Here is a 27,807-nt window from a genome sequence, read left to right as displayed (position 1 = left end):
GATGGGAGATTTCTGTCAATCATCAACTGCTCTTGCAATTATGTTCTTGAGACAAGACGTACACCACGTACGTTTTACTACCTTGTTTTGCTTCTATCTTGTTCCTGATACACGTTTACCACTGTTTGAATGGGTATAGAGCTGCTCCTGCTCTTGTATTTCCCTGAGTTAGCAATCGTTTGGTAACACTCCTGATGAACGTTGCACGTTCCTATTTACAGGTGACTTACATGTTGGTGATATCAGCTGCGCAGGTATTTGAATTATTGTGGACTTTGGTATGAAAACTGCATGAAAGAACTGACTGATCTGTCCCTCGAGTAGCTGTTGGTCAGTAGTGCTGGTTTAAAAAAGCCAAATATGTCTGCCAGATTACATGCTTCTTTTTGCGAGAGAGAACACTCAGATCAATCGATTGCATTTTGCTGTAATGAAAAAGAATATAATTACAGGTGGTAGGCAGGAAAGAATAAATAAATATTTAACATCTGTAAATTAAGAAGACAAGAAGTTTCAAGCCAAGACTTACTACTTCAGCAGTTGACATTTTCATGTAGCTTTTGATTTTGTGTGAATGGATGATTTATTTGTGTATTTTAGAAAACTGTGAATGCTGTTATTTACTATTACCCAGTAAAAAAAGAGCTATTTTGTTTGCTTTTTAAGCCATGCTGTAGTTTGTAAACCCTGAGTCGTTAAATATGTGTTTTCTCTGCCTGAAATGTGTTGTTTAAAAACCAGCAAAGTAGTGAATTGGAAAAATCTGTGCATGTTGATGAATTGGACTTTTTTTTTTTTTATCTTGTGCTGTTTTTTCCTGCTTTGCCTATCTCTTCCATAATAACTGGAAATTTATTTCACTTTTTGTACTCTCGTCCTCTGACTGAAGACCTGAAAGTCCCCTAATTTGTAGTTTTAAGTTTCTGATTTACAGCCGTGGTTCAGAGCAGTGTTTATAGGAGCAGTTGTCCGTATATGACTTAATTTGGAGGATTTAAAATCTGACTGTTCGGTGTAATCCGATTCCTTTCTCCATTACTTATTGATGAGGTTTCCTAGGTTTTCCAGTTGTCAGCTTGCTGATGTAGCGTCAAGATTTAGGATGTTATGTGGGTATGGGAATCTTACTCTTTGTTTTCTTATTAGGAGCCTGACCTCTGGTACCTCATTTTAACATTAGAGCGGACTCTTGTGAATAATGGTCTGTGGTGAAAGTGCATCCAGCTGGAATTGCGTCTTGGGATGTGGGGGTAGGGGGGACTGGAATCTTTGGATGCCATCATGAAGCAATTAGACAAGCTACTTAATAATTTATAGCTTGCTGTCTTAAGAGTTGTAAGCATTTTGACTGAGGAGGTTTTTGTTTAACGTCTCGGTGCTTTCTATGAAGCCTGTATTTAGGTTAGAAATGATTTTGCTTTGAAGAAGAGTGGAGAATACAGAACCAGATGACTTTGTCATCTATTAATTAATGCTTTGTGTTGCTACCTAAATGTAGCAGTTTGCTCAGATCTCTGAGCTACAGTGTATTGTGAATACATAAAAACCCTTGTGAAGCAGAAAATGAACAACAGTATTTTTTTTGCAAATCTTGTCAGATGCATTTCTTGTATTCCTTTCAGTTGAATTTGCTTGTAACTTGGTGACTTCTTTCGTGCTCTGTAACCTTAAATGTATTAAACTGGAAAAAAAAAATGTAATGCTGGGGAAGGGAGGAAAGCAATTGCATATCTGTTGTATCATAATTTCAGGGTACTTGGTGTTTATATGAGTGACTGTTCTTAGAAATTACATGGACACCTTATAGCAAAATAATTTATAGTAGTTTAATATTTAACAAAATACTGAGATTTCCAACCTTTGTTACATCAAAGACAGACAAGCACACCCGGGTTTTCAGGTGCAGGAGAATGAAGTGCTGTTAGACCGAGTTGCCTGAAGATGTGCAAAGGCAGAGAGAACCAGAAATACAGTCCAGAGCTCCTTGGACAAAATACTGTCTGTAAACGCTATCTCCATAAGTAAAAGAGTTTTGCTGTAAGCTTTTTCCACTTCTATAAATGTTATAAAATTAAAAAGTTATGAGCAGTTTCTACTGATAGTTTCTCAAGCATTTGTCTAGAGAAGAAATATTTATAAAATGTACTGCTGACGTTCTTGGATGTGACTGTTCCATCTCCAGTCGATGAGCAGCTGCTTTGCTCAGTTCTAGTTCTGCTGTTATTCTTACACTGAAGCTCTACAGACATTAGGAGACGTTCTGGTGACCATATTCAATGGTTGTTTCTTTGGCTTATTCCAGTTGTTGCAAGGATATTATTCAAGATGTAGACCTGTATTTTCTTTTGTATTGCTTTGAATTTAATTCTGAAGAGCCACACAGTTTCCAGAATTATAGCGTGGATTCACTTTTCCTTACTTTATTTTGTCTGTTCCCTCTTTGCAATTAAACTCATCTCTTTTTTCCAAGGCCTGTCTACTTTGGGGGAGCTGGTCTTCATTGCAATACTGATGTTAAATTTTGTTGGTTTTTTCCCTAAAAACCTTCAACCTTCACACTTTAATTCTACTGGAGCTCCCCACTCCCCCTCTCAATGTGCTTAATAGTACTCTTTGGATAATATTATTTCTACTTGAAGGATTGAAATATTTCCACTTCAGTTGTGATGGTTTGTTTTCTGAAATTACCAAAATACAAATATTCACATACGAAACACTACCTTTGATGTATTGGTGGTCATACAATGACTTCGCTTAGACGTAATGCTGATGTTCATCGTTGCGTGTACGGATAACTTAAAAGTCAACTCTAGGGAAAGAAGTAGCAGAGCTCATGATCACGCTACCGTGCTGTAACCTGGTTTTGTGCATCAGCAGAGCTTGGGTTACTCTTGGCGTGCTCTTGGCCGGCACCATTGGCTGCCATGAGGGTTCCGCACGCCGTTGTTTTCAAAGAAAGCGGAATGGTTGAAGCAGTTACCATTAACATCAAGCAGTCGAGCCATTAGAAGAATAAAATGCTCAAGCAGAGCTCAGCTCCAGCTGCCGACTGCAGTATAGCTGCGTTTGCCCTCAGGCAATTACTTTTTCAACACATCTGCTGGATCAACAATAATGTTTGACTCTGCGCTGAATGAATCCAGTCTTGTGTTTGTCACTGGTAAGACCATGCATACAGTGACTGCTTTTTACTGATGCTTAGTAATCTTAATTTTATGGCTGTTTCATCATGATTACATCCTGAAAGTCTACTGAATATTATTATTTTTTTCTAGCCGTGAAAGCACAGCACCTGAAGGGTCAGCCAGTTCTTTTGGCCTCATCTTTGCGGATGCAGTTTTCCTTCTCCCTCCAGCTCGTCTGCATCAGTTTTGATAGGAACAATTTGTGGTTTTCTCAGCAGGCTTGTGCAAGGCTGTTCCTGCTGGAATAAACTTGTAGTAGTTGCTAATACTTATTCCTGGAAGTTGCAGGGGGTTTTTTATCCTTTAATGTTTTTAGATACAAAGATAAGAATAGCACCTAGTAATCTTTGCAAAGTGAAGGTTGCTGCTAGGTACAAAAAAGTAATGCTAAATACTCATCAAGATTTTACTCTGAGTACATAATAGCTGAACATATCGGAATATGAAATAGTGCAATTTCACGTAACTGCTGTGTAATCTCAAATTAAGGTGCTGATGTGCTGATATCAGTGTTGTGGTGACTCATGTTGTCTCGTTGTCTCCTGTGCTTGATTCATTTACATTAGATTAATCTTTGTATATAATTTTTGTCTTAAACTTGAGCAGTTGTTCCCGTATTTGATGTTTGGAGGTTTTGGTCTCTATCTTTCTGCCCTGATGTTACAGAGTGCTGACCCATGCAGAGGGTATTGGTGCTCCCAGATACCACAGTAGGCTATGTAGAAAAATCTACAGCAGTCGGCATTTATCTCATTTAAATTGCTGATCTGATCTGAACTTCCATTTATCATTGAAGCGAAACCTTATGATAAACTGGGTGGACAAAAAACCTGAGATGCTGTCTCTAATACTAATGTGAGCCTCTGTGAAATACGAATCTGTTTCCAAGTAACTCACTTCAGTCCTGTTCTCAGCTAATTTTACGTTAAAATACAGTATATTTTCTACCAGCATAGACCTCTAAGTCTTCCATTTGTGGTAATTTCAGACTTCTCTGATTTGTTTTATGGATACATTAGTAAACTCGGAGCTCGAGAGCTTGTCTTGTAACTGTTAGTAAATACACAAATAAAAAGATTAACTTTGCTTTTTTAAGAATAAACTTACTCTGAGCCCAAATAAGTTTGGTCCAAATAATCTTAGTGTGCTTTCACTGCAGTATTTCAGTCTTGCCTTCTTTTTTCTTTTTTTTTGGACCTGACCAGGCAGTAGACTAGGGAATTTGCCATATCTAATTTCGCAAATAGTATAGGAGGACATTGCCTGTCCCTGGTGAAAAATTAGCACACGTCCCATTCGGAAAGCAGAAATAAATACCAACACAACAATCTCAAAAGATTACAGAGATTTTTACTTTTTTCCTACTTACCCTGCTTCAGAATTACACGAAGTTAAGAACTCTGAGGCTCTCTATAGTTTAATTTTCAGTATGAGAAAGCTTAATACAAACTACGCGAGGTCTGTTAAGGTTCTGACACAAACAAGGAGAAGCCAGAAAATGCCCAGTTAAGAGGAAACGTACCATATGCTTTCCAGTCCTTAGCTGCCAAACCCAACTCCTTCCCTGTTGTGTTAGTGTGTTAGAGACCAGATGGTCCGCTTCCCCCATCGCCGGGCATTTTCTTGCTTTTCTCAGTTGTTCTGTTTGTTTGGTAATGCCAAGTCCATGAGTTTCACATGTGGGAAAAGAAAAAATTATATATATATAAAAAAATATACATAATTTTATATATATATAAAAAGTTCCTGTGGGTGGACCTTTACTTTGCAAACATTGAGGCTGAATAAATTTGTGCTGTAAATAACCAAAGACAAGCCTTTCCTTCTCTTCTGGCTGGTTTTCACCAGTTTGTTTTCTGTGCAGAGACTAGCTTATGATTATTTTTTTTTTTTTTTTTGGGGGGTATGAATTGCTGCTGTTAAATTCTTTCTTAAATGAGCAGGAAGGAAATTTTTTTGTGTGTGTGTGAATGAAGTCAAACTGAGTTGGACTTGGATGCTCTTGGCAGCTCTTACAAGAGTTGGCTTGCCTTGTAACTTCAGAGAAAAAATATTTCCTAATAGACTGATTTTCCCCTTAGTGAGTGCTTTGGCACCTGTATCCTGGGCTGTGGAGGCTTTTTTTCTACAGATGTTTGAACATGAACACAACCTTTAACATTTCTGCAGTGGTTGCAACTGCCCTGCTCTTCTGTCCTGTTGAAACTAGAGATTTTTTTTTTATTTTTTTTTTTTTTTTTTAAAAAGATACCCTTGATTTAAGGTACCAATATACCTTGAGATAGCAAATTTACCCTTGGTAAACTTAAAACGCTAGTAAAGACAATTTAAGGTTACTCAAGGCTTACTTATAATTTTGCATAGTCTGAATATCCATGTTTAAAGAGGTGTCTCTGCTACTGTTTGACTTAAAAAGGACAAAATAAAACACAATAAAAACCCTGAAATACATACCAGTACTTTTACAGGCCGGATTAAGGAATGTGGGTGTCATCTCAAAAGTTTCTTGCATGACCTGTGGGATAGGAGGGCAGGCATTCTAGGAAAGTGCTCTGCGCTGAGTTATTATATTCTATATTATATTAAATTCTATATTCTATATTAAATTATATTCTGCTTCCACTCAGAGTTAATGTGGAGTCTTAGGATGGTGGGAAGTTTTATACAGTGAGGGCCCTCGATAAGGGAAGTACGAAGACTGCGAACCCTGAAAACCACTGCTGCTTTTTAAAAGCTGGATGTGAGCTTTGGAGCCACCTTGCTTGAGGAATGCTGGTATCTGTGATTGCCTTTAGACCTTGTTTAATGATTTCCAGTAGTGTTGGCATGGTACATTTACCTGGGATCTTCTCACAGCAGACTTTTTCTGGCTTCACGGGTAATATGGGCATTGCTTACTTTTACTGCTCTATGGAAAAAAGCCCCCCAAAATTTTTAGTAAGCAGGGCATATGATTTTCACCGACCTAAAGTGGATTTGTTTCGGTTGCTTCTTTAAAAAAAAAAAAAAACAATTCTGCCAATCTGTTTGCAGGGATAGAATGAGAGATGTTGCAAAACACAGTGCAACCTGTGTATTTGGACCTTTGCACAGTTGAACGTGTCTTTAGGGCAGACAAAAGAAATAGTTGCCTAAAGCTGCAGATAGTTGAGACTGCAGATAGCCAGCAGTGTGCCCAGGTGGCCAAGGCGGCCAATGGCATCCTGGCTTATATCAGCACTAGCGTGGCCAGCAGGGACAGGGAAGGGATCCTACCTCTGGACTCGGCACTGGTGAGGCTGCCCCTCGATTCCTGGGTTCAGTTTTGGGCCCCTCACTCCAAAAAGGCCATTGAATGACTCGAGCGTGTCCAGAGAAGGGCAACGGAGCTGGTGCAGGGTCTGGAGCACAGGTGTGATGGGGAGCGGCTGAGGGAACTGGGGGGGTTTAGTGTGGAGAAGAGGACGCTGAGGGGAGACCTTATTCCCATCTACAACTCCCTGAAAGGAGGTTGGAGCAAGGTGGGGGTCGGTCTCTTCTCCCAGGTAACAAGCGCCAGGACAAGAGGGAATGGCCTCAAGCTGCGCCAGGGGAGGTTTAGATTGGGTATTAGGAAAAGTTTCTTCCCTGAAAGGGTTGTTGGGCTCTGGAACAGGCTGCCCAGGGAAGAGGTTGAGTCCCCATCCCGGGAGGTATTTAAAAGACGTGTAGATGTGGTGCTCAGGGACATGGTTTAGTGGTGGACTTGACAGTGCGAGGTTAATGATTGGACTTGATGAACTTAAGGGTCTTTTCCAACCTAAATGATTCCATGATTCTGTGACTGCCCCACAGTGCTGGGCAAGGGGAAGCGCAGCCCCGCTGCCTCTCCAGGGCGGCTGGACCTGCTGCTGCTGCCATGCCAAGAAGACTCGGGACGTGCAGAGAAGCCGCTGTCTTTTCTTATCACCATCACCATGCAAGAAGCAGCCAGCTTGTTTTACTAAGGTTGATTTTATATTCATCCCAGGAGTGCGAAATTCAATTTTGCATTTAGCGTTGGGAAATCTTGGCTCAACTCTGTCATCTTGGGGTACAAACATTGACAATTTCAGACAAACAGTTAATTTCTCATCACTGAACTTGAGTGCTGCGTTGGCACCTACCATTTCATGCACTGCAGTGTCAAGTACTGGTGGCGGCCCAGGCATTAACTGGAGTAGTAGACCATGGGTTAGAGATTTTTGAGAATGTCATTTTTCATCTCAGCTCAGCTGAAAGATCGAAGAAACTTCTGTTGGTGTTGTAAAATAGCAATTGCAAAAATTTGAGATGTCCCAAGTCATCAGTGGTGTGTTGCTCTGACTGATACATAGTAAAGGCCAAACTTTGAAGTTATGGGAAGGAAACAATACTTGTATTTTATTCTTGTTGGAAATACCTTCCAAAATCTCTTGCCTGTGGGAGTGGAAGGTGAGATTTTTTTTGTTCTTAAAGGCACATGAATCCATTTATCAGCTCACATTAAGCTGCAGATCAGCACACCAGTCAGAGACTGGAAAAAAACCTCTGCTTGGCCACATTTCTCCTGAAACTGTATTTCTTGAGCTTATTAATTTCTTCAGTGCTTCCCAGCAGGATGCAGTTCCATCAGTTTTTTATGTCCTTGCATGAATGTGGATTCCTTCGAAAAACCACTTACATGGCATTCCCCTTACCCAGAATGTATTTATTCTTCCTTTTTTCCACCACAGCTCATCATGTCCACTGAAGTTATTGAGAAATATATTTGTTCATCAGTCACTTTTTGTGGGTCAGTTGTCAAACTTCACTAAGCAGCAGAAGTAAAGTATCTTCAGTGTCTGCCGACCTCAAACTTTGAAAATAATGTTAGGTACAACTGGACTCATACTTACTTCGACCTCAAGCTGGCTGATTAATCCAGCTGTTTTACTTAAAGTCTAAACCTTTGTTTTCGATAACTAGATCACGATGCCAAAACTTATTTGCAGATGTAAGCATGCATGCTTTTCTTTCTGATTTCCAGAGAACAATTGGGTTGTTTGTTCAGCTGAAAGAGATGACCAACCGAGGTGAATCATCTTTATTTGTTTTTAAAAATTTGCAGATCTTTATGTCTCTTTGTCTGCGACACTTAAAATTCATAACAGTACTTTTAGTACATAGTTATTTGTTCAAAACAAACCAAAACTATCAGTCTAGGGATTAAATTTACTGACTGTAGCAGCCTGTTGTAGTGTTTACACTACAGTTAATTATTTTACTGCTCTGTGCGTAACTAGATCAGCAGTGGCAAACCTTTCCTCCTACTTAGCTGTTGTATTAGTTGGAAAAAAAGCAGCTGAGGGGGTGGAGGAAGGGAAGATAGTACTGAGCAAGACTTGGAAATGACTGCTCTTTGACTGCTGAATTGGGTAGTTTTGGCCTTGTGCCTTCTCACATCATCAAAGTTAATCATATATATTATAATTAAGGTCTATATTTCATAATAAACATTTTAATTTGTCCTTAGTGGGATATTCTTTTCCAATGAGAACATGTGAAATACTCCCAAAACCTAAAAGAGGTCTGGCATCTAGGACACTTACAGAAAATACAAGTTTCTTGGAGAAGACTGCATTGATCAGTTAGACTGTTTGTGATGGGGGCACCAGTCACACTTGCAATGCATGAATGTAGAGTTAGGTGAAATATTGCCCATGTGTGTGTGTTTGCTGACATAACTGAGGCAAGAAAATTCGCTTTGCTCAATTAGCCCTAAGCTACATAAATCAGTACATATATAGCTGTAGAAACACACTGGCTGTGCATAATCTTTTTCATCATCATCATCATTATTATCTGTATAAGAGGGTGTAAGATTTCAGCAGTGCTAGAAGTAGACTTTCAGGGTTTAGTGTTTAAAAAGAAAGAGAACAGACAAGAAATAGTAGTTAAAAAAAAAAAAAAAAGAAAACTGTGAAGTCTGAATAGTGATGATAATCATTCCCAGAGCAAAATTTGTTCATGTAAACTTTGCCAGACATACCAAATACCAAAATATACCAAATTCATTAAAAATATGGTACTGTTTTCAGGCAGTTTTGTGTTTTTTTCCCCCCACAATATGATGTACATGTTTAAACTAATGCCAAAAACTGACTTACAAAATTTTAATATAAAAGATTACCTAATTGTGTGTTCCATATTCTGAAGATAGAACAAGCTCAGAAGCTAATTACCAAATGCAAAATTAATTTTGGCACTGTACCAGAATAGTATTGACAGAATACTAAAACTGGTCGTCATAAACTGATCAATAAATATTACATGGAGCACACCAGATTTATATAGTTATCTGCCAGCTGTTTTAGGGTGGAAAAAAAAATAAGCTTTGTGCTACACGAGCTGTGTCAATGCTTTGTAATCATGTGAACCTTTAATTAAGAAGTTCCCACAGAATAGAAAATGCCAACCTGCTCCGTTACGAAGACACTTACAATAACACCAAGCAACTTCAGAATGGCTGGTAATAGCACTTCAAAGAATAAAATGAATTCAGAAATGTTTTTTATGACGTGGAAGAAAGGGAATGTAGGATGTATTCTTCTGCAGTTGGAAAATGGAAAGGAGCAATGTTTTGCAGTTGGTTTCTAGGGCAATAAAATACAGAATCTTTTAAGAAATGCTTATTAGAGATGAGCATTCAGATTCACCAATTAAGAGCTCTACTAACTTGGAAGGAATAGCTGCCAGAAATGTTTTGCAGTTCCTTACCTTCTGAGAGTCCTTACAATGCTAATATATCTGTGACATTAGATGCTGGTATTTCCAGTTGTACACTCTCTCAAAATATTAGATATTCAAAATTTGAATTCTCATGAGTGGCATTATTTAAAAAAACCCTACACATTTATGGCTTTATTTGTACTTACAAATGCAAAGTCATGCAGCGAGTATGAGAGAACCGTAATTTTACAGTCCCAGACTCTGTGACTGACTTTCCGGTCTTAAATACAATTTTCAGTAGCAGTCTGAAACAAGGTAGAGAGGTCTCTAACCAGTCTTTATTTTATTCCGACAATGCTATATGCTGTCTTCTTAACTCTTTTAACATTTCACTGCTTTTTGAACTAGTTTAACTATAAGTAAAAGTAACTTTAAAGCAAACAAATATGTTAAGGTCACACGGTGCGCTGGCTTGTGTGTACACGGGATAATTCAGTAAATTAGTTACCTTAAACTGGACTAACTCGGTTTGGTTAACAGATGCCAAGTCTAAATTCCTGCATCCCAACGACTAAATAACTCCAACTTGTGTATTCCTCTGTCCTCCCAATTTCTTCAAAATGTCACTTTTTGCCAAAGCATCTGAAATCCGGCTCTACCGTGCGGTATCAAGGGACGGTTATGCAAGTGGATTGATCGGTAGCCAGTGGGGCTTACCTGGGGACAAAAAGGAGCTTCAGCATGGAAACAGAATCTGTTGGGCTGGTACGGGTTTATTTGTCTGCAATTTTTTTAGAAAATATGATAACTTTTCAGGTTCAAGAGATGAGCTCTGTAGCTTTATATGGCAGTTTGGATGCCGTTGCTACTATTGGTAGAGCCAGAGAACTCCTCTTGACGTCGCTACACTCCTGTAGTTGTAGATGATCTTCACTGAGGTTATCTATGTTTTTTATCCTTTTTGTTGTTGTAATTGAATCCATTTTGTCTTTATCCCAATGTACATTTTTGCAGCACCTTCTGGCACTGGACTAAATGTTTTCTAGCTGCCCTTTAATATTAACTTATGTCAGTGGAAACTACTGAATTAAAAGCGTTTTCAAGAACAATTCTTAATATGTTTTGGCTTACACTGAAAGACACTGTCATGCTTAACCTGTGTCTACCATGCTCTTACATGTTAATATCTGTGAGGGCTTTTTTTTAACAGGTATATCAGATGACTTGCCTATTGCTATACATTTCCTTTCTTTAATTTGTAGTTCCTGATTCTTTGGTGGGTTTCAGCTGTATTTGGTAAGATAAATATTTAGTTTTAACAGATATTATCACCCTCTCTGTCTTCTGTCCTGAGTCTCTTAAACTCTTGTCCTTAATCGTATGCTCTTTCCATATACATCTGTTTTCTTTAAATAAACTGAAGATTAACGCATTTAATTTAGGTAAGGTTCTTATGCTGCTTAGTTCATAATTCTGCATTTTATTAGTAGTCTCAAACAGTGACTGCCGTTATTAGAATATTTTCATCTTTCTGTGATATACACTTGCAAGCTTTAAAAGCTGGTTTTAATTTAAACTTCCCACTTGTTTAATACTTTCCTGGAACTCTGGATTTCACCATGTCAAAATTCAGCTACATGTGTTTTATAACCTTGTGATCAAGTGGAAGTAAAATTGGACTGTGGAATTTTCCTTAACTGAACTTCCTCAATTAAAATACTAATTTGATGTTACATGTGTTTTTCAAGTTTTCTTAAAAATCCCCTTTCCTACCATCTCTGTAAATCTCTTAATTTTGAGAAGTCTGTTTTTATTATCGCTGAATCTGTCTTTGTGGATGACTGATCTAGCATGTAATTTTATCATCATATTTTCACATCATTTCCAGCCTGTGTTTTCAATTTATACTTCCTTTTCATATTTTTCTATGCTTTAATGAAATTATATAAGAAAATATATACATTCTGTAATGTTATATTCTACTATCGCTTACTTGCTATGTTTTTTGTGTCCCATTCAGTGTCCCAGTGTTTTTATTCTTGTCCAATTCTCTTCTTTTGCTTCATTTTTCTGCACATCTGCATGAATTGGGCATCCTTTCGTCTCCCAGAAAATCATAACAGAATTGACTCACCCATTAAGTTGCTTTAAAAAACACATTTGAACTTGCAGTGTGAGAATGTGCTTATCCTCTTTTCAACCATTTCTCTCCATCAAGCGCTAAGCGCTATTTTGAAAGCAAAAGTTTTGATTTTCAGGTTCCTCTACAAACCAGCCTTAGAGCCAGCATCAGCTGGCAACATTGCTTGACCAGTCTTCTGCAAAAAGGGTTTGGTTAGATTGTAAATATGGGGTCTTTTTTCTTTTTTTTTGGAGGGAAGGGTTGGAGTGAGGTGGGGTGGGGAAGGCACTTCCCTCTTTAGAAGGAAAAAATAACAAGTGTTGACCATGACAGATTGAAGTTACTGAGGGTAAGATTGCTGCATGAATGGGGTTACCAAACTTGGGAGGGTGCAAAGCTGTGTTAACCATTTTTGCTACTTTCTTTAACAAATGTTTTGAATCAGAAACTGGTTCCAGTGGTGGTGGTGAAAGCGCTCAGGCGGGGCTGTTCACGGGTGCAGATCGATGCTGTTAGAGCTGTTTCACTGAAAGGATGATAAAGTTTTTCTTTCTCAAATTCTTCCATCAAACAGGTGAACTAGTTAATGTCATTTTGTAATTCCTAGTTCAGTCTTTGCCTACAAGATCCTGTCCTGATTCTTCTGTTTTGTAGAGGAGTGCTTGCCACATTAGTCTCTCAACAAAAATACTGTAGAAGATTAAATTGTTGCCGTACTCCATCAGCCACCCAAGATCTGAATTACAGGGAATTTGGAATTTAACACTACACTAAATTCTCACACATAACAAAACTGGGAAGTGCCAGGCTATGGTCTCCCTCACCAAAGCAGAACTTGTGGAGATAATTATGGGGAAGGTGAGAATTTGAGAAGCTGTTGCTTTTTTTTTTTTTTGTCTATTTAGTGCTTTGCTTTGTCCCACAGCACCAGCATCCTTGTCTGCCTTTCTCTCCACCAACACAGAGCTCCTACTTGGGTGGGGGGAAAGAAGCAATCAGCATTTCAGGTGTCCGTAGAGTCAGTTTTGTACTTGTTACAAGTGATATTTCTCAGCAGTTCAAACAGAAAGTTGTGCAGAGAAGAAAAATAACTCTCACAGCAGCGCTAGTTCAAACCCCACATCAGGTGCCTTCAAAGTCATGTTAAAGAGGTGCTTTGGGCTTGTATCCCTTAAAACAGCAGAAAATGATGGTGAGGAAATGATACAGATCTCTCCCATCCCCTTCTTCACAGGCAGTGCTTGCTCAGATAAGGTTTGTGGAAACAGCTTGTTTGAGACAGAGGAAGGATGTGGCATTTGTTTCACAGAGAACAGGGGAGACTGGTGGGTCCAGTAAGTGTGAAAGTAGTTCCTTTTTTCAGGGAATGATGTAACTGCTTTTTTACTATCACTTTTACACTTAATATCTAGATTATATTTTGCATAGGTGAAGATGCGATGTCCTGAGAAACATTACTTTGAATTACTACTAGCAACCAGACCTGTAAATGGAGAAAACCAGATGTTTAGCCATGCCGTGATTCTCTTCAGTCCTTTAATACCAGTTATATATGATCTGCACCTCAAAACTTAGAGCGAGGGAATCTTTACAAATGGTATTTTGTGCCCTCTTGATTCCCAGTTATTCTGGAGCCTTGAGAAGATCTTGAATGATTTAAACAGTTTGGAGTGGCTGCAGGAGTTGCAGCAGTTTGCCAAGGCTGGCTGTGAGCAGCAGAGCTGGTAGCACTTCTCTGCTGGCATCTTAGCACGTTCCTCCCAAACCCTGGTTGAAAAACTGCACTCTTCCTCTCTAATGGGGGTTAGTTAAATAATGGTGGGGGCACTTCTTTCCTCTGCTTTGTGGGGTCTGAAGGTAAAATATCTTCAATTTACAGATAAAGGGTCCTGCAGACCTTTCTGTTGCAGTGTGGCACCTGACTTTCACAGAATCACAGAATCATCTAGGTTGGAAGGGACCTTGAAGATCATCTAGTCCAACCGTTAACCTAGCACTGACAGATCCCAACTACACCATATCCCTCAGTGCTATGTCAACCCGCCTCTTGAACCCCTCCAGGGATGGGGACTCCACCACCTCCCCGGGCAGCCCATTCCAATGCCTGACTACCCGTTCTGTAAAGAAATGCTTCCTAACATCTAGTCTAAACCTTCCCTGGTGCAACTTGAGGCCATTACCTCTTGTCCTATCGCTTATTACTTGGTTAAAGAGGCTCATCCCCAGCTTTCTGCAACCTCCTTTCTAACTTTCTAACACTTGCTCATAGAAAGCACATTCATCTCAACAAACACTCATCAGTCATTCTCTGTGCTGAATGTTCATGGAATACTAAATAGATTTCAGAGACTTCGTCCTTAATGTCTAGATGTGCTAGTCAAGGTCCAGCGTTGCTAAAAGCTTACCTGAAAGTATAAAATGAACTCAGCCAAAAATGGTGTTGTTTAGTGCAGTACAATGGAAAAGAGATCTACTTTATAAAAAACCATGTAAAGCAGCGGTACCCCATCCAGTAACACTGTGCAGGACTTTAGTTTATTTGTTAGGAGTGGGGATTTGCTCCAGAAGCACAGACTTTTGAACCAAGAGGTAAACAAATTTCTTCTCCAGAGCTGCTGATCTGCCTTCAGCTCCACAGAAAAGCGGTGTGGTGGGAACCTTCTGAATTCTTTTAATATAATCTAAGCCTCTGCCCTTTCCTAAGGTTTTCTAACAGTTTCATAGGCATTAAGAAAGCTAGCTATGAAAAAGGATTCTGTATTTAGGTTTATGAAGAACGGCTTCACAATCTAGAAAAAGTTGTTGCAAGTATAAGGGAGAGTAATTGTATATGGTCTAAACACAAGCTACTTATATGTTGGAGACTAAAAAAAAAATTTTTCAGCAGTTTCCCGCATTTCAAACTCAAAGACTGTGGGGCAGTTTTGCTCAGCCTGCTTCTGTTTCTGTTGGTGTCTCAGACAGATGGGGGGTGTCTGTTTGCTTGGCATATTGTACCTCCTTGTAGGTTGTGGGGCTAAAAATTGCAAGAAGAGAGTCCCTAAACTGGAAGCTGGCTCTTAGTACCAGTCAGGCAACCCTACGGTGGATTCAGAAGAGAAAACATGTTGAAATACTCACTGGGCCATGGAATACGACAGTTGTGCATCAACATAGACAATTTTTTAGGAGTAATTTAGCAAAAGGCCTTAAATATAACCTGGAATGTTTCTAAATGGCAACATACCTCTGGTTTACCAATTTGAAATATATAATTTAGAAAGTGAAAGTAATTTATGCAGATGAATACTTAGCTTGGTAGTAACTGATTTTAGTCTAGTTTGTAACTTGCTGAGAGTTGGAAGGATCTGCAATTTCGTTATGGACATGGTGCCACATCATGAAGATGACAATTATTTTTCTGAGTGCCTAAAATCCTAAAATTTGGAAGCCAAAGGCAGGAGAACTTGGAGAAAAAGCAAACTGTTCGAAGCTTAGTAAAGCGTGGTTTTTGTTACTTAAAATTTGTTGAACTAAAACTGTTCGAAGCTTAGTAAAGTGTGGTTTTGTTACTTAAAATTTGTTGAACTAATCTGTCAGGATACTCTTAATAATGGAGATACGCAGATAAAGAAACTTCCAATGTTTATTTTTTGCCAGGTGAAGTAGAGCACTGTGGGTAGATTGGCTCATATTAATCCCTAGGATATATATGTGTCTTGGCCTGATGAAAGATCAAGAATTTAATAGGTTAGAGGATATTTTGATGAATAAATCTGAATTGGCTCTGGGTCCAGTCAGCTTGGCTGCGGAGGATTTAGCCTCTGATAATTTCCCACCTTAAAGCTGTGAGCATTGTCTTTGAAAAAAGGGGCAAATGTAGTGCCGTTTTTTTTTTAAAAAAGGAGTGCTGAGGGATGAAGAGTTAAGTCATTCATGTTAATTTAAATTCCTAGAAGATCATTGCAGCAACAAATAGAAGTGTTAAAAACCACTTAACACCAGTTTGGTGTAATTTTTTTGACTTCTTTTTTGCTGTTACAGGGTAACAGGTCTGTAAATAGAGAAGGTGCTGGGTGTCTTAACTTTAGGGAGGTTATTGATTCTTTCATGTGGTGGTCCTAAAATGCATGCTAGGAAATGTGGTCTGGGTAGAATGACAAAACTGATGAAAAATGTGTGGAAAATCATGTAGATATCAAATATTTCTTTGTTAAAATGAATGAGATTTCTCAGGGCCTGTCCTTAATCTGGTAGTAGTCAGCACTATCATTAAATAGCCTGGAGGAGGATGGAGGATGTACACGTATTTGGTGTTCAGTTTTGGGCCCCTCACTCCAAAAAGGCCATTGAATGACTCGAGCGTGTCCAGAGAAGGGCAACGGAGCTGGTGCAGGGTCTGGAGCACAGGTGTGATGGGGAGCGGCTGAGGGAACTGGGGGGGTTTAGTGTGGAGAAGAGGAGGCTGAGGGGAGACCTCCTGGCCCTCTCCAACTCCCTGAGAGGAGGGTGCAGAGAGGGGGGATGAGTCTCTTGAGCCAAGGACCCAGCGGCAGGCCAAGAGGGAATGGCCTCAAGCTGCGCCAGGGCAGGGTCAGACTGGCTCTTAGGAAGGATTTCTTTGCAGAAGGGGTTGTTGGGCGTTGGAATGGGCTGCCCAGGGCAGGGGGGGAGTCCCCATCCCTGGAGGGGTTGAAGAGTCGGGCTGACCCAGCGCTGAGGGATCTGGTGGAGTTGGGAACGGTCAGGGTGAGGTTCATGGTTGGACTGGAGGAGCTTCAAGGGCTTTTCCAACCTAGATGATTCTGGGATTTTGTATTAAATTGACTGATGCTGAGTCAGGATGGGTGGCAGGTGAGTCTGCCAACAGTATTGAAGTTCAAAATCAGCTTGCAAATTCAGTGTACTGTCTTTCAAGTGTTGGCTGCTTCATTTCAAGGAAGATTTGGACCAACTGGAGAGAGACCAGTGAAAATCAAGGGCAAAGAAAATAAGCAGGTTACGAATTAAGACTGAAAAATTTGGGTTTGAATGAAGAGGCACATGTTTAAGGCATTAAGAAAGTCTTGAAACGCTCAAAAAACTGTTGTAATTTTTTGGTTTATCTGCTGTATAACATGCTGCAAATTGCAGTAAGTGATTCTAGGCACATTAGAGTAAAAAAGAGTTAGGCATTGGGATAAGATCCCATGATCTTTCCTGAATGATCCTCACTGGTTTAGGCTCATTACTTCTTGAACCTGGGGGCCTGATGTGTAGCTGGCCTTTTGCCTTTCTTTTCTGTAGGATCTCACAGATACTTCTCCTATGGTGGAATACGCAATTCTTGGCGGTTTGTTTTATTGTTTTTTAATCCCTTTTAAGGATTGTATCTAGAAACTAATGCTAAACTCCAGGAGCAAGATGTTTTGGAAATAATAATTATATGCTTCCAGTGAAGTAACGGTTTTAACTCTTAACTTTTAACGTAAGAAATGAACAAAACCCATGAAGGATAAGAGATTTGATGTTTCCTTTGCTAAACCTGATTGCAAGAGCGCCCTAGGTGATATTTAACCGCTGTAAATTAATTTTTCAGCTTTCCCCTTTGTTTTCTTTTGCCTTCTTGTCATGCCTCAAATATCAAAAAAAAAAGAGAAATGAAGCAACTTGGAAATAAATTGCGAATGAAAGAATGAAACTCCATATTTTCTGGAACTGGAATCATCTAATGGCAGGAAGGGATACCCCGTCTCTGGGAAAGATGCAGCTTTACATTAGATAACCAGCCTTTCATCATGTTTCTGGGGAGTGTTTCAGCTGATGCTGCAGGCACACGGAAACCTCTTTTATCGGCCGTTCAGCTGTATTAAAGGCAATACAGATAAGCATAGTTTTGATCTGCGCCTTTTAAAAAGTGTTAGGATGCGCTGTGGCAGTCTATGTGCTGCCTGTTATGTCGTTTGTTTTCATTTTTATTTGTGCTGCAGCAGCACTTTAGTCACGGTCTCGTTGCCTAAGGCCCCGTGTAAGCTCTGAGCAAAATAATTGTCTGACAGTGTTTTTGTCGTCAGCTTATAATGTAAATTGGACCAAGTCATATCCTGCGTGGAATCCCTGAATTGAGTCCATGCTGAACGGAGTTCATTCTCATTAAATCATCAGATTTTATTGAATCGAGCTCTAGTAAATAAAATGCCGCTTTAAATAATCACTGTGAACACTTAATAACTATCTTGGAATTTAATATTGAGACTAAATTGTTCTGTATTCAGGAGTTGGAGTCCTCACCACGCAGACTGCATTGCCTTTGCAGCTCCCACACATTCCCTTCTTCCAACTGTTTTGAAGAGATTGGCAACAGCGTAAAATATGTTTCAAGTTACTCTTCAAGCTTGTGAAAAAAACATCTGTATGATTGATAAAGCTGTCTACGAAATTTTTGGCACTAAGAATCTCGCTGTCTCAGTGAGTCAGACTCATTGAGCTAGCTAAAGTCATGTAAAATCTTACTGATTTAAGAAAAATCTGAGAGCATCGGGGAAGCACGAGCATCTGAAATGTCTTTTTTTGGATGCATCTATTTTTTTCATTTTTGTAGTAGAAGCATTCTTCAAAATGTAGAAATTTCACATAGCTCAGTTGCACTGGGTTTTTTTCTTCTCTTTTTGGGAGATTCTCTGTATGTGGCAGTTTCTTTTCGTTCTCAGCCCGTCTTACTCTCCTACAGCTAAAAATGTGATTTTAAAAATATCTGGTATCAGTCACACTGCTGTTTTTACGACGGCAAGAAAGTCTTAATGTAACTCTCAATTTTATATTTGAAGAACCAGCAGTACTGAAATAAAATAGAATTTTCCATCTTACATGCAACTCCCAATAATAATAATGGTCCGACATCACTGAACTTTTTGATTTAAGGATAAAACAAAACAAATTTGTCTTGCTCATAAACAGTGGATGGGTCTGATAATAAGACTTTATACATATTAAAACTATTACTTTGTCTTGCTGCTATTGGAGAGCCTTAATTTGCAAGTGTTGAATAGTACCACTGGCTTCCAAACTGCTGTGAAGTCAGTTGAATTGGGAGTAACCTCTCTCCTCCCAGAGAAGTCGTCAAATAAAAGAGATGCTAAAAACCTCTCCCTTGTGGAGTATTTGCCTGCCAGAAGAGTACTTAGCAAACAAAATAATGCCACTTAGTAAACAAAATAATGTCAGAAAGCTGCTGCTGTGGCACAGAATACATAGGCAGTGATCTCGAGGATCAGTGAAGCAAATTGCCATGCATGCATCCACGGGGGAAAAAAAGCATTATTTTTTGTCACTCGTCAGTGATCAGTGCTTGGAAAAGTTGCTCTTCAAACTAGAAAAATAGTCTATTGACATCACGTAGTAGCTAACAAATATTAAACGTACAGGACGTCATCTTCCTAACTCGGGCTTGGCTTCAGGTAGGAACTCTCCCCTTTTCTCCTGCTTTAATTCTTCTTCGCATCGTCTCCGTCGCTGGCTGTTTCAGGTCCCACTACCGCTGCAAACGGGCGTGGCCAGAGGAAGGTTTTTCACTCATAGACTTTTCCAGCAGCTGCTGTCCATACGCCCGTCTCGTCTGCCAGCCTCAAATTTAACGTGTTGCCTAAGGCCCTCCCTTCTGGCTGGGCTTTTTCTACCATCCATTTTCTTTTTCCCACTTGGAGGGATTATTTGGGCCATTTGCTTACAGCCTATGGTGGAGTTGCTTGGATCACTGAATATTAGAGAGTACTGAGAGGATGGTATTTCTCTGGCCTTTTCAATTCAAAGTTCCTTTTTAGTGCAACAATAATAGCAGAGTGTAGATTTATTTGTAGAAATGAAAATTATAACTGGTTGGTTGATGGATTCTGCTCTGATAAAGAGAAGTGATCAAAATGATGCAAGATACTGAAACCACCTAAATGAAAACGAGCACTAAATTTGTCTGGGTGATAGATTTTTCCAAAACTCAGTGTTACATCAGCTAGTGCCTGCCGTGCTTTCTGCTGGCTGTCATCAGCACCTCTCAATTATTAGAGATAAAGATCTTAGGACTGCTGTGAAAAGCATTGTTAATATGTCTTTTTAAAAACCACATACTTTTCTATCAATGATCTTTTAATTTGGGACATCTTTCTCTTTACTGTCGGCAATTACTTTCTGTTAGTATTATAGCAAATTTATTTTTTTTTCCTCCCTCAATATCTGTCACAACTGTCCTTATTGGAAAATACCAATAAATAGACTTGAGGTAAGATCTGGTATTAGGGAACATCAAATAGAAGCTGCAGCACTGGGAAAAATGAATTTGAGTATATATGAAACTGCTGACTTTTTGATGGTCTTTCTGTTCAGCAGAATTTCATTTCTAGGTGTTGATTCCTTGGATGATTGATTGACACAATTTTATGTCCCATCCATCCATCTGTTAGGCAGATTTGCAAACAGTTGAAGTACCCATGGATGTGTAATATTAGTGTTATTGTAGCACAGCAATACAATGTGCATTTTGATGGGGGAAGGGAGGGAAAACCAAGACATGGAAGAAGAATATGCGTCGTCTTCAGATGATTTAAAATTGGGTTTATGGGTCTGTGTGTGCTGTTTTATGTTTGCTCTTTCTAAATCCTGCTTAATGTGTTAATAACACACACAAGCGGGGTCATCAAGAATGTTTCTTTTGACAAAGGGTGAGCAGAGGTTGAACAGTAGTTGTGGGGGATTTCAGACATTTTTGACCTTTCAATAATTATTGATTAAAAATAGTGTACTTCCAATCAATTGTTTCTATCATTCAAAAACAATTAACTGAAATTTTTTTCAGATTCAATGATATAAACCTTAGAACAAAGTGGAAAAACTAAATCAAAAAACCTTCTTGTTTCACAGCCATCAGAGAGCAGACCATTATTGTCGCTTTGGTGAACTACGGTTTTACATATTTATACAAAAAATTGTTTTAGTGGTTCTTCAGATACCGACAGTTTTGAAGGCAGGCCCATGCCTTTGCACGGTACATGGAGTGCCCAGCACAGTGGGACACAGAGCTCATGGGCAGCTGGGGATACACCAACCTCGCAGTATTGCTTCTCCTGAGTAAGATTTTAAGTCATGACACTCTGACTGTACAAAACTGAGAGGAAGGAGAGGTTTTATGGATTTCACTTAACTTTGGATGGGGCTTTATGTTGTAATTTTTGATAGTGCCTTTACTCAGGGAAGCTCTGTCCCATTCTCTAAAGTTACTTTTACATAAAGATTAAGGAAATGTGTCATCGAACAGTATTTGCGATCGGGAGAGCATTCTGCACAAACTTCTCTACAAATTTATTCTTGCATTTAAATGTCATTATCTCAAGCCTCTTAAACGTGAGCGATGTGCACCTTCGAGGAAGAAACAAGCACACTCCTAGGCTGCGGGTGAAGTCGGGTGATGCCAAAGGTTAAACAATTAGTTGACTTCCCCGCTTGAGCCCAACAGTGGTATTCTTTGTTCCAATACGGCAAAACAAGAAGTTACTGAGAACAGAATGAGGAGGATCTCATACAAAAAAATTACATTCAGCATAAATTTTAAGAAAGCAAACCTACCGTGCTGGTCTAATTAAAATCTATAGGTCTGCCTAGAGCAGTTTTGAATGAAATGCCAACACTTGGTTTATCAGTTTTCATGAATAAATACTAAACGATTTGACACCTTTCGACAGGCAGCTGGAGCCCTCTCTTCAATGTTTCACCGATTTAGGTGGCCAGCTTATTCAGTTTGGAAATAAATGGTTAAGCTCATTTAATCATGCTAGTTTTATAGTTGATTTGCTGACATTGGTAATAGGGTTTCTGTCTGCAAAAATGGCTTTATTTATCCCTGTTGTGACTTTTTTGCATCTATAATTTTGGCACAGCTTGTCCTCAGCTGCCAGTGAGCTTTTTCTCATGGTTAGGTCTGTGTTTGTGAAAGGTTGTTCAGCATTTTGGGGCAGATCTTGTAGGTGGAGCCTGGTGCGGAAGGGATGGAAACATGAAAATAGCACCAGGTGGGAGTACGTAATAAAGCTCCAAATGTCATCACAAATTGCTCTGCCAGAGTTAAAGGAAATGTTATTTTTCCTTTTAGCTGGAGTTTTTAACAACTACCTAATGAAATTTGTGCATTTTAAAAAAAAAAAAAAGTAAGAAACTGCAATGGAAACGCAGGAACTTATAGTTACAGGCTTAACTTTGCCTGTGGAATGTATTGCTGACTGTATATGTGAACATGTCAAAATGAAATAACCGATGTGGAATTTGAAAATGATCCTTAAGTGAGCAAAAAGGTGCAGTGGAAATCAGGGACGGTAACTTGGGATGATGTGGAAGCTCAGAATGGGAAATAACAACACAGTGGGACACATGTTCATGAGTTTTACGTTAAGAAATTGGCTTCCCAAGGACTGTTAACGTAAACCCAGCTGTAAGATTCCTTAACACCAAAAACTGGTACCCAGCTCAGCAGAACAGTTCAGAGCAGTTGGAGTTGGCCTCTAAGGTGAAACACATCTACTTATTATGAGGGAGCATGTTTGCCACTAATGATATGTTAGCAACAATTAACATTTTTCTGTGTGAAAGTGTCAATCAGCCTGTAAGCTCAGTAATAAATTTTAGCGTCAAATGGGCTGGTAAGACAAGAATGAAATCTGGTTCTGCTTTTTGAGATACTTCTGGTATTTTTCTCTAAGAGAACTTAAAGGCTGTCCTAGCAGGTGATAACATCTTAAATACAGTATGGAAAACATAAACAAATGGTACTGTGCTGTGCCTCTCGTTGAGTGGGTCGGAGGCGAAGATGTCTCACCCCAGACTTCTCCTCAGGATACAGTCTTCTGGAAAGCATCTGTGCATTTGGTTTTGCTTGGCTGGAAAGGGAATTTCAACCCAGATCTCCCACTTCTTTGCTAAATAGACTTTTATACAAAAGCTGGAGAGTGCTTCTCCGGTGATGGCTCTTTTGAAGAAGCAGGAATGCTGCTCGGTGTTCATGAACCCGTTAGCCAACTCCATGAGTTAGATAATATACATCCTCTTTTCCATTTGGTGGTACTCAATTCATAAGTGATATATACTGTTAAATGAGATTACAAGCCAAAGGAGGGACCGCTGCCACAGCAACTCCCCCTCCCTTGCATTGTTTACAAATTAAATTTTGCTGCTCCCTGAACTCGAATATGAAAATGTTGTTATGGATTTTCTGAGACCATGCAAAGTGAATTGCAGAGACTAAAGAGCATAATTAACATTAATAATTAAAAATGAACTGCATTTTTCAATCTCTAGTCTATTGTAATCCTCTGAGTAAAGGCCTGATCCTGTGAGCACTAGAGCTTCTTGGGTTCACTGATAACGGTGCAACCTTGAATGATCAAAGTTGTGCTTATTCAATTAAATAAAAATGTTGATTCTTACAGCTGTGAAAAATTGGGACATTTTACTTGCAATATTCCTGCCTCTGACTGCCACACACTGCTCAAACATCTCCTGTATTATTGGTCTTGCTGGAGTTAGTCACATGCAGACATATTTTCAGAGCTGAGGTGTGCATGTGTAGATCTCAGCTAGAGTCCCTCTGATGTAAAATATTAACATGAAACTCATTAATTGTTCTCAACAGAAGCTAAAGTCAAACAAAAATATAAAAAGGGGTAAAAATAACAGTCTTGCATTGTAGTAGTTTGCTAATACTATAGATTGATTGCTTCTTTATGTGTCAGGTTATTTTTCTGATACAGGAGCAAAAATGTTATTTTAGGTACCTCTTCTTATTTTTAACTTTTTTTTTTTTCCTTCTTTTAACAGAGCATTCAGAAGCTGGCTAGCCAATACTTAAAGAAGGACTGGCTTGGAATAAAAGCTGATGAACGAAGTGATTATAGGTAATTTCACAGTTGGATATCTCGAAATAGCTGTCTTTATAATTTCAATTTGTATAATTATTTTACTCAACAATGAAACACTGCTCTTCTGTAGTTAACATTATTTTTTTCCTTTGGAGAGCATTGCCAGTTAAAAATGAAGCTTTATTTCCCCTGAAATTCTGAGATTAGTCTTAAATAGATGTTTATTACTTTAATAATTTGGGAAGATTGGAAAAACAAAATGGCAAGACAGGACAGCATCTATAATTGTGCACCCTGTTTGGGTATTAATGCTTGTATCTGAATATATATTTTAGTAAATAGCTTTAAGGTTAGAGTAATAGGCATGTGGATTTCTTCATAAGAAAAGACAGCAACAAATTTCTTTTTAGGAGGCCATTCTTCATGAAGATCACATCTGACAGCAAGGAGGAGGCAAAGCAAGAAACAGTTGTTTACAAAACTTAGTTTCCTTAACATTAAAGGTGGATCATAACATGAAAACAGAAATGACTCAGGTGCTGAAAGCCTCCCACCTTTGAATAGTACCTCCTAAATATTTTGAAAAAGTTTTGAGATACTTTATTTTAATGTGTTCTTTGTGTTCTGACAAGTCTTATTTCAAACAGGAAGAAATTATTGATAAATTTGTGTTTTGGCCTTTCAGTACCTTCACACCACTTGTGTGTCTAAGAAGAAATAAACTGTTATATTAGTCTTGGGTGTATATCAAGCTTTTTGTGCTATCAGATACACCCACAGTGCCCAGAGGTCTTCTCCAAATACCTGCCACCCCCTCCCTCCCTGTCACCAAGTGCCTGGGCTCTGCAAGCTCCAGCAATCTTTCCTTTCTGCCAGCTGCAGCGGGGATCTTGCCACCTTCTTCCCCTGCTCTCCCTGCTCACTTGGGTGCTTCTGAGCTTTTGTGGCGAGTTATTTGGGCCTTGCAAAGCTCGCTACACAGCTACAGTTGGTTTTAGCCCTTACACGTGATGAAGAAACTACAGGCAGCTAAAGCAAAATTGATGAACAATCTGTAACTATTTGCTTGATTGCAAGATGCCTAAATCACAAAATCCGTGATCTTAGATAAAATCACCAACATCTGATGCTTTGGCCTCTGGGTTCTGTAGGGTCTCTTCCATTGGAGCAACAGGTTCAACCAAAACGGTTTGACAAAAAATTGAATCACAAAACAGGAGCAGGAGGGAAAATTTTTACTTTTGGTAAAACTTCAGTTAAAATTTTTGTTCAAAGTGCACATATTTACTAGATCAGCACGAAGGATTGTGCTTTATTTAGCTTTATTTTTAAAAGCAATTATTTGAGGAATTGTGTTACTGTTATGTAAACTAACCTGTATTTTCAGTGTAATGCCTCCCTCCCTACAACCCACAACCTTTCTGTGTTTCATTATTTTAGGAGCATGTACTCAGTTTGGAAATCACTTTTAGAAGGCACAATGCAAGTGGCCCAGTCCCGACTCAATATCTGTGAGAACTATAAAAACTTAATTTCTGAACCAGCCAGGACTGTACGGTGCTTTAAGGAACAGCAGTTGAAGAAGGTATTTGCTCTTTTATAAGTTCTTTAAACTTTTGTCATTTTTATTTAGAAAAAAAGGTTATTAGAAATGTTTTAGTATAGCATTTTGAAAATACATATGTACTTTTCAGTCTCTTCCTATGGATGTTGTTATAGAAATAAATAGCCAGCTCATTGAAGAGGGATCAAAATTCTGAGCTGTGTTATCTGAATTAAAATTGCTTGGAAATGAGGCTTTCAAAATGTGATACACTCTTGGTCAAAACTATCTTTGCAAATCTGCAGCAATTGCTGACTGTATACGTGATAAATGCTGCAGCAATTATGTTGAATTGGTTTTGCAGTGACAATTGCAAGAGGATTTTGTTAGAATAGGTTCTGATTTTAAGAAAAGGTGTATCTTAAACCTGAAGGAATGACTTGTGCAGTCTTCAAGATGTAGAATAAAGGTTATCCAGCCACCTGCTGTGAAGGTATCACAAGTATTCCAAAAGCTGCTATAATGGATACATTAATCCATGCAAAGAAAATAGTGTAGTTCAAGGACAAAAGTAAGCTTGACTTTCATTTAATTGGTTGTTGCATTTGAAAGTCATTTATGTCTTAAGACGTCTCTTAATACAGGATGTGTTTCGAATAAAAGGCAACGTTCCATCTGTTTCCATAAGTCAGTAAGACACGTTTTGAAAATACAGTGATGTGTATTTATGTAAAGCTAAGTGCTCTTCATATTTTAATTATCTTGTGTTTGTGGTCTGTGGATTTCGCTGCACCAAACATATATCTTTTGGAGTTTTCAAGAATGACCTTTTGAAATGCTCTCTGTGTGATTTGGACAAAACATAAGGAGAGAAATAGAAATGCTGGTGGAACACACTTTCTCAGCAATTAGTTGGTAGTCCTAATAAAGTCCTGGACATTATTATCGAGCGTTTATTAACATCGCCTCTGGGTTTAATTTAAGGTAGTCTGAAGGATCCATTCAAAGTAAAAGACAAAATCCTTCCCCCAAACCACAAGCCATTTCAGTTTTGTTTGCTAAAAAGTGACAGCTAACTGTAACTTCCTTAGTTATATGTTCTAGAACAGTTATTTTCTAGAATAGTTATTTTGTAAAACATTTGGCTACAAACTTTTAAATAGACGTTAATATAACACGAATTCTCAGTTTCTGAACAAATTATTATACAGCTCTTAAAAGCATGTTCAGTATCAGTTTTTCTGGGGGAAAAAAAATAACTTTATTAATGTTGTTTTATTGTCCCATGGAATTTTATTTTTCTGTGAAGCTTTCCAAACAATGCTGTAGCAATTTTATAGTATCCTTACTGGGTAAATAACCTCCAGTTTTATTCTTCTGCAAGTGCTGATAGTTCAGCGTTTATGAGTCAGCAGTGAAGTGGGGACCACTTCTTTAAATTTATATAAATGATAGAGGTTCCTTTTTCCCTGCCCTTTTGAATTAGCGGAACAGGTTACTACAATTGTCAGGGCAGTACTTCTGGTTCAAAGAATTCTAACAGCAATATGTTTTTTCTACAACATGGAATAACCATTCACTTGGTGGTATTAATTTTCCTCCACAACAAATTTAGTGTTTTATTCAGTGCAGTCTCTCACGCTTTCCTTTGGATTTCCAAACAGATAAATAATGTATTATACTGACCTCCATCCAGACAAAAGCTTATCAAAATTGAAATTCGGAGTCAGTAGAGTACTTGTAATGTTACACTGGAATGTCAATCTAAAATCAAGTTTCTATTAGAAGCAGTGTCTCCTTCAAGATTGCAGTAGGTATTGAGTTGCTCTTGATGAAATGTCATCTCTATTTTCCAGATGTTTTTCTAAACCTTTACCTCCTGGACTCGGTAGCGTATAGAAACTTCATTTTTATGACTTGTTTTAATACTTAACTGGAACAATTTCAGAAAACCTCCTTATAATTTGCTGAAAAATATTGCTAAGTGGCAAGGTGACTCTGGAGCAGGGGTAATAAATGAGTCTCTTGTAGACCATGTCTGACCTCTTAAGAAAACTGATCCCCTGCCCTCACTCAGCGGCTCCTGGACGCAGACGAGAAGGCTGTTTTGAGGGCAGCAGCCCACCCCCTGCCATTATCTTTCCCCAGAGACCTTGTAAGCTTATCCCATAAGTGATGTGTGGTTTCCTATATTGGCCTTGGAAGACAAGGCAGAGAGCTGCAGTGTACGTTCATCAGGTATCTTCAGGAAAGATGATGTGGCCACCACTGCAGCCGTTTGCAGGGATCTGTATCAGAAGGCTGAAAGACAAATAGAGTAAAATCGCTCTGCGTGGAGGCAATGCAACAAGAAACCATCTGTCAGCATTCTGAAACAGCTTTTTACGTGCAACCAGTGTCTGCCCAACCCCAAAGCCC

At 38.9% G+C, this 27,807-nt stretch overlaps 1 protein-coding gene across 2 annotated transcripts in view; it reads left to right on the top strand.

Annotated features, from left to right (window-relative positions):
* Positions 1 to 27,807, top strand: part of FCHSD2 (FCH and double SH3 domains 2) — a 167,244-nt gene that overhangs the window by 64,927 nt on the left and 74,510 nt on the right. For both annotated transcript variants that reach the window (XM_074816522.1, XM_074816521.1), the window contains exons 4-5: positions 23,806 to 23,882; positions 25,287 to 25,431. In XM_074816522.1, the coding sequence (XP_074672623.1) occupies positions 23,806 to 23,882; positions 25,287 to 25,431 (222 nt within the window). The remainder of the gene's footprint in view (positions 1 to 23,805; positions 23,883 to 25,286; positions 25,432 to 27,807) is intronic.

The sequence above is a fragment of the Strix aluco genome, chromosome 2, assembly GCF_031877795.1.
Source record: "Strix aluco isolate bStrAlu1 chromosome 2, bStrAlu1.hap1, whole genome shotgun sequence".
In the NCBI taxonomy this organism is placed as follows: Eukaryota; Metazoa; Chordata; class Aves; order Strigiformes; family Strigidae; genus Strix; species Strix aluco.
The sequence above is the reverse complement of the archived record's forward strand: the minus strand, read 5'-3'. Positions and strand labels throughout refer to the sequence as shown.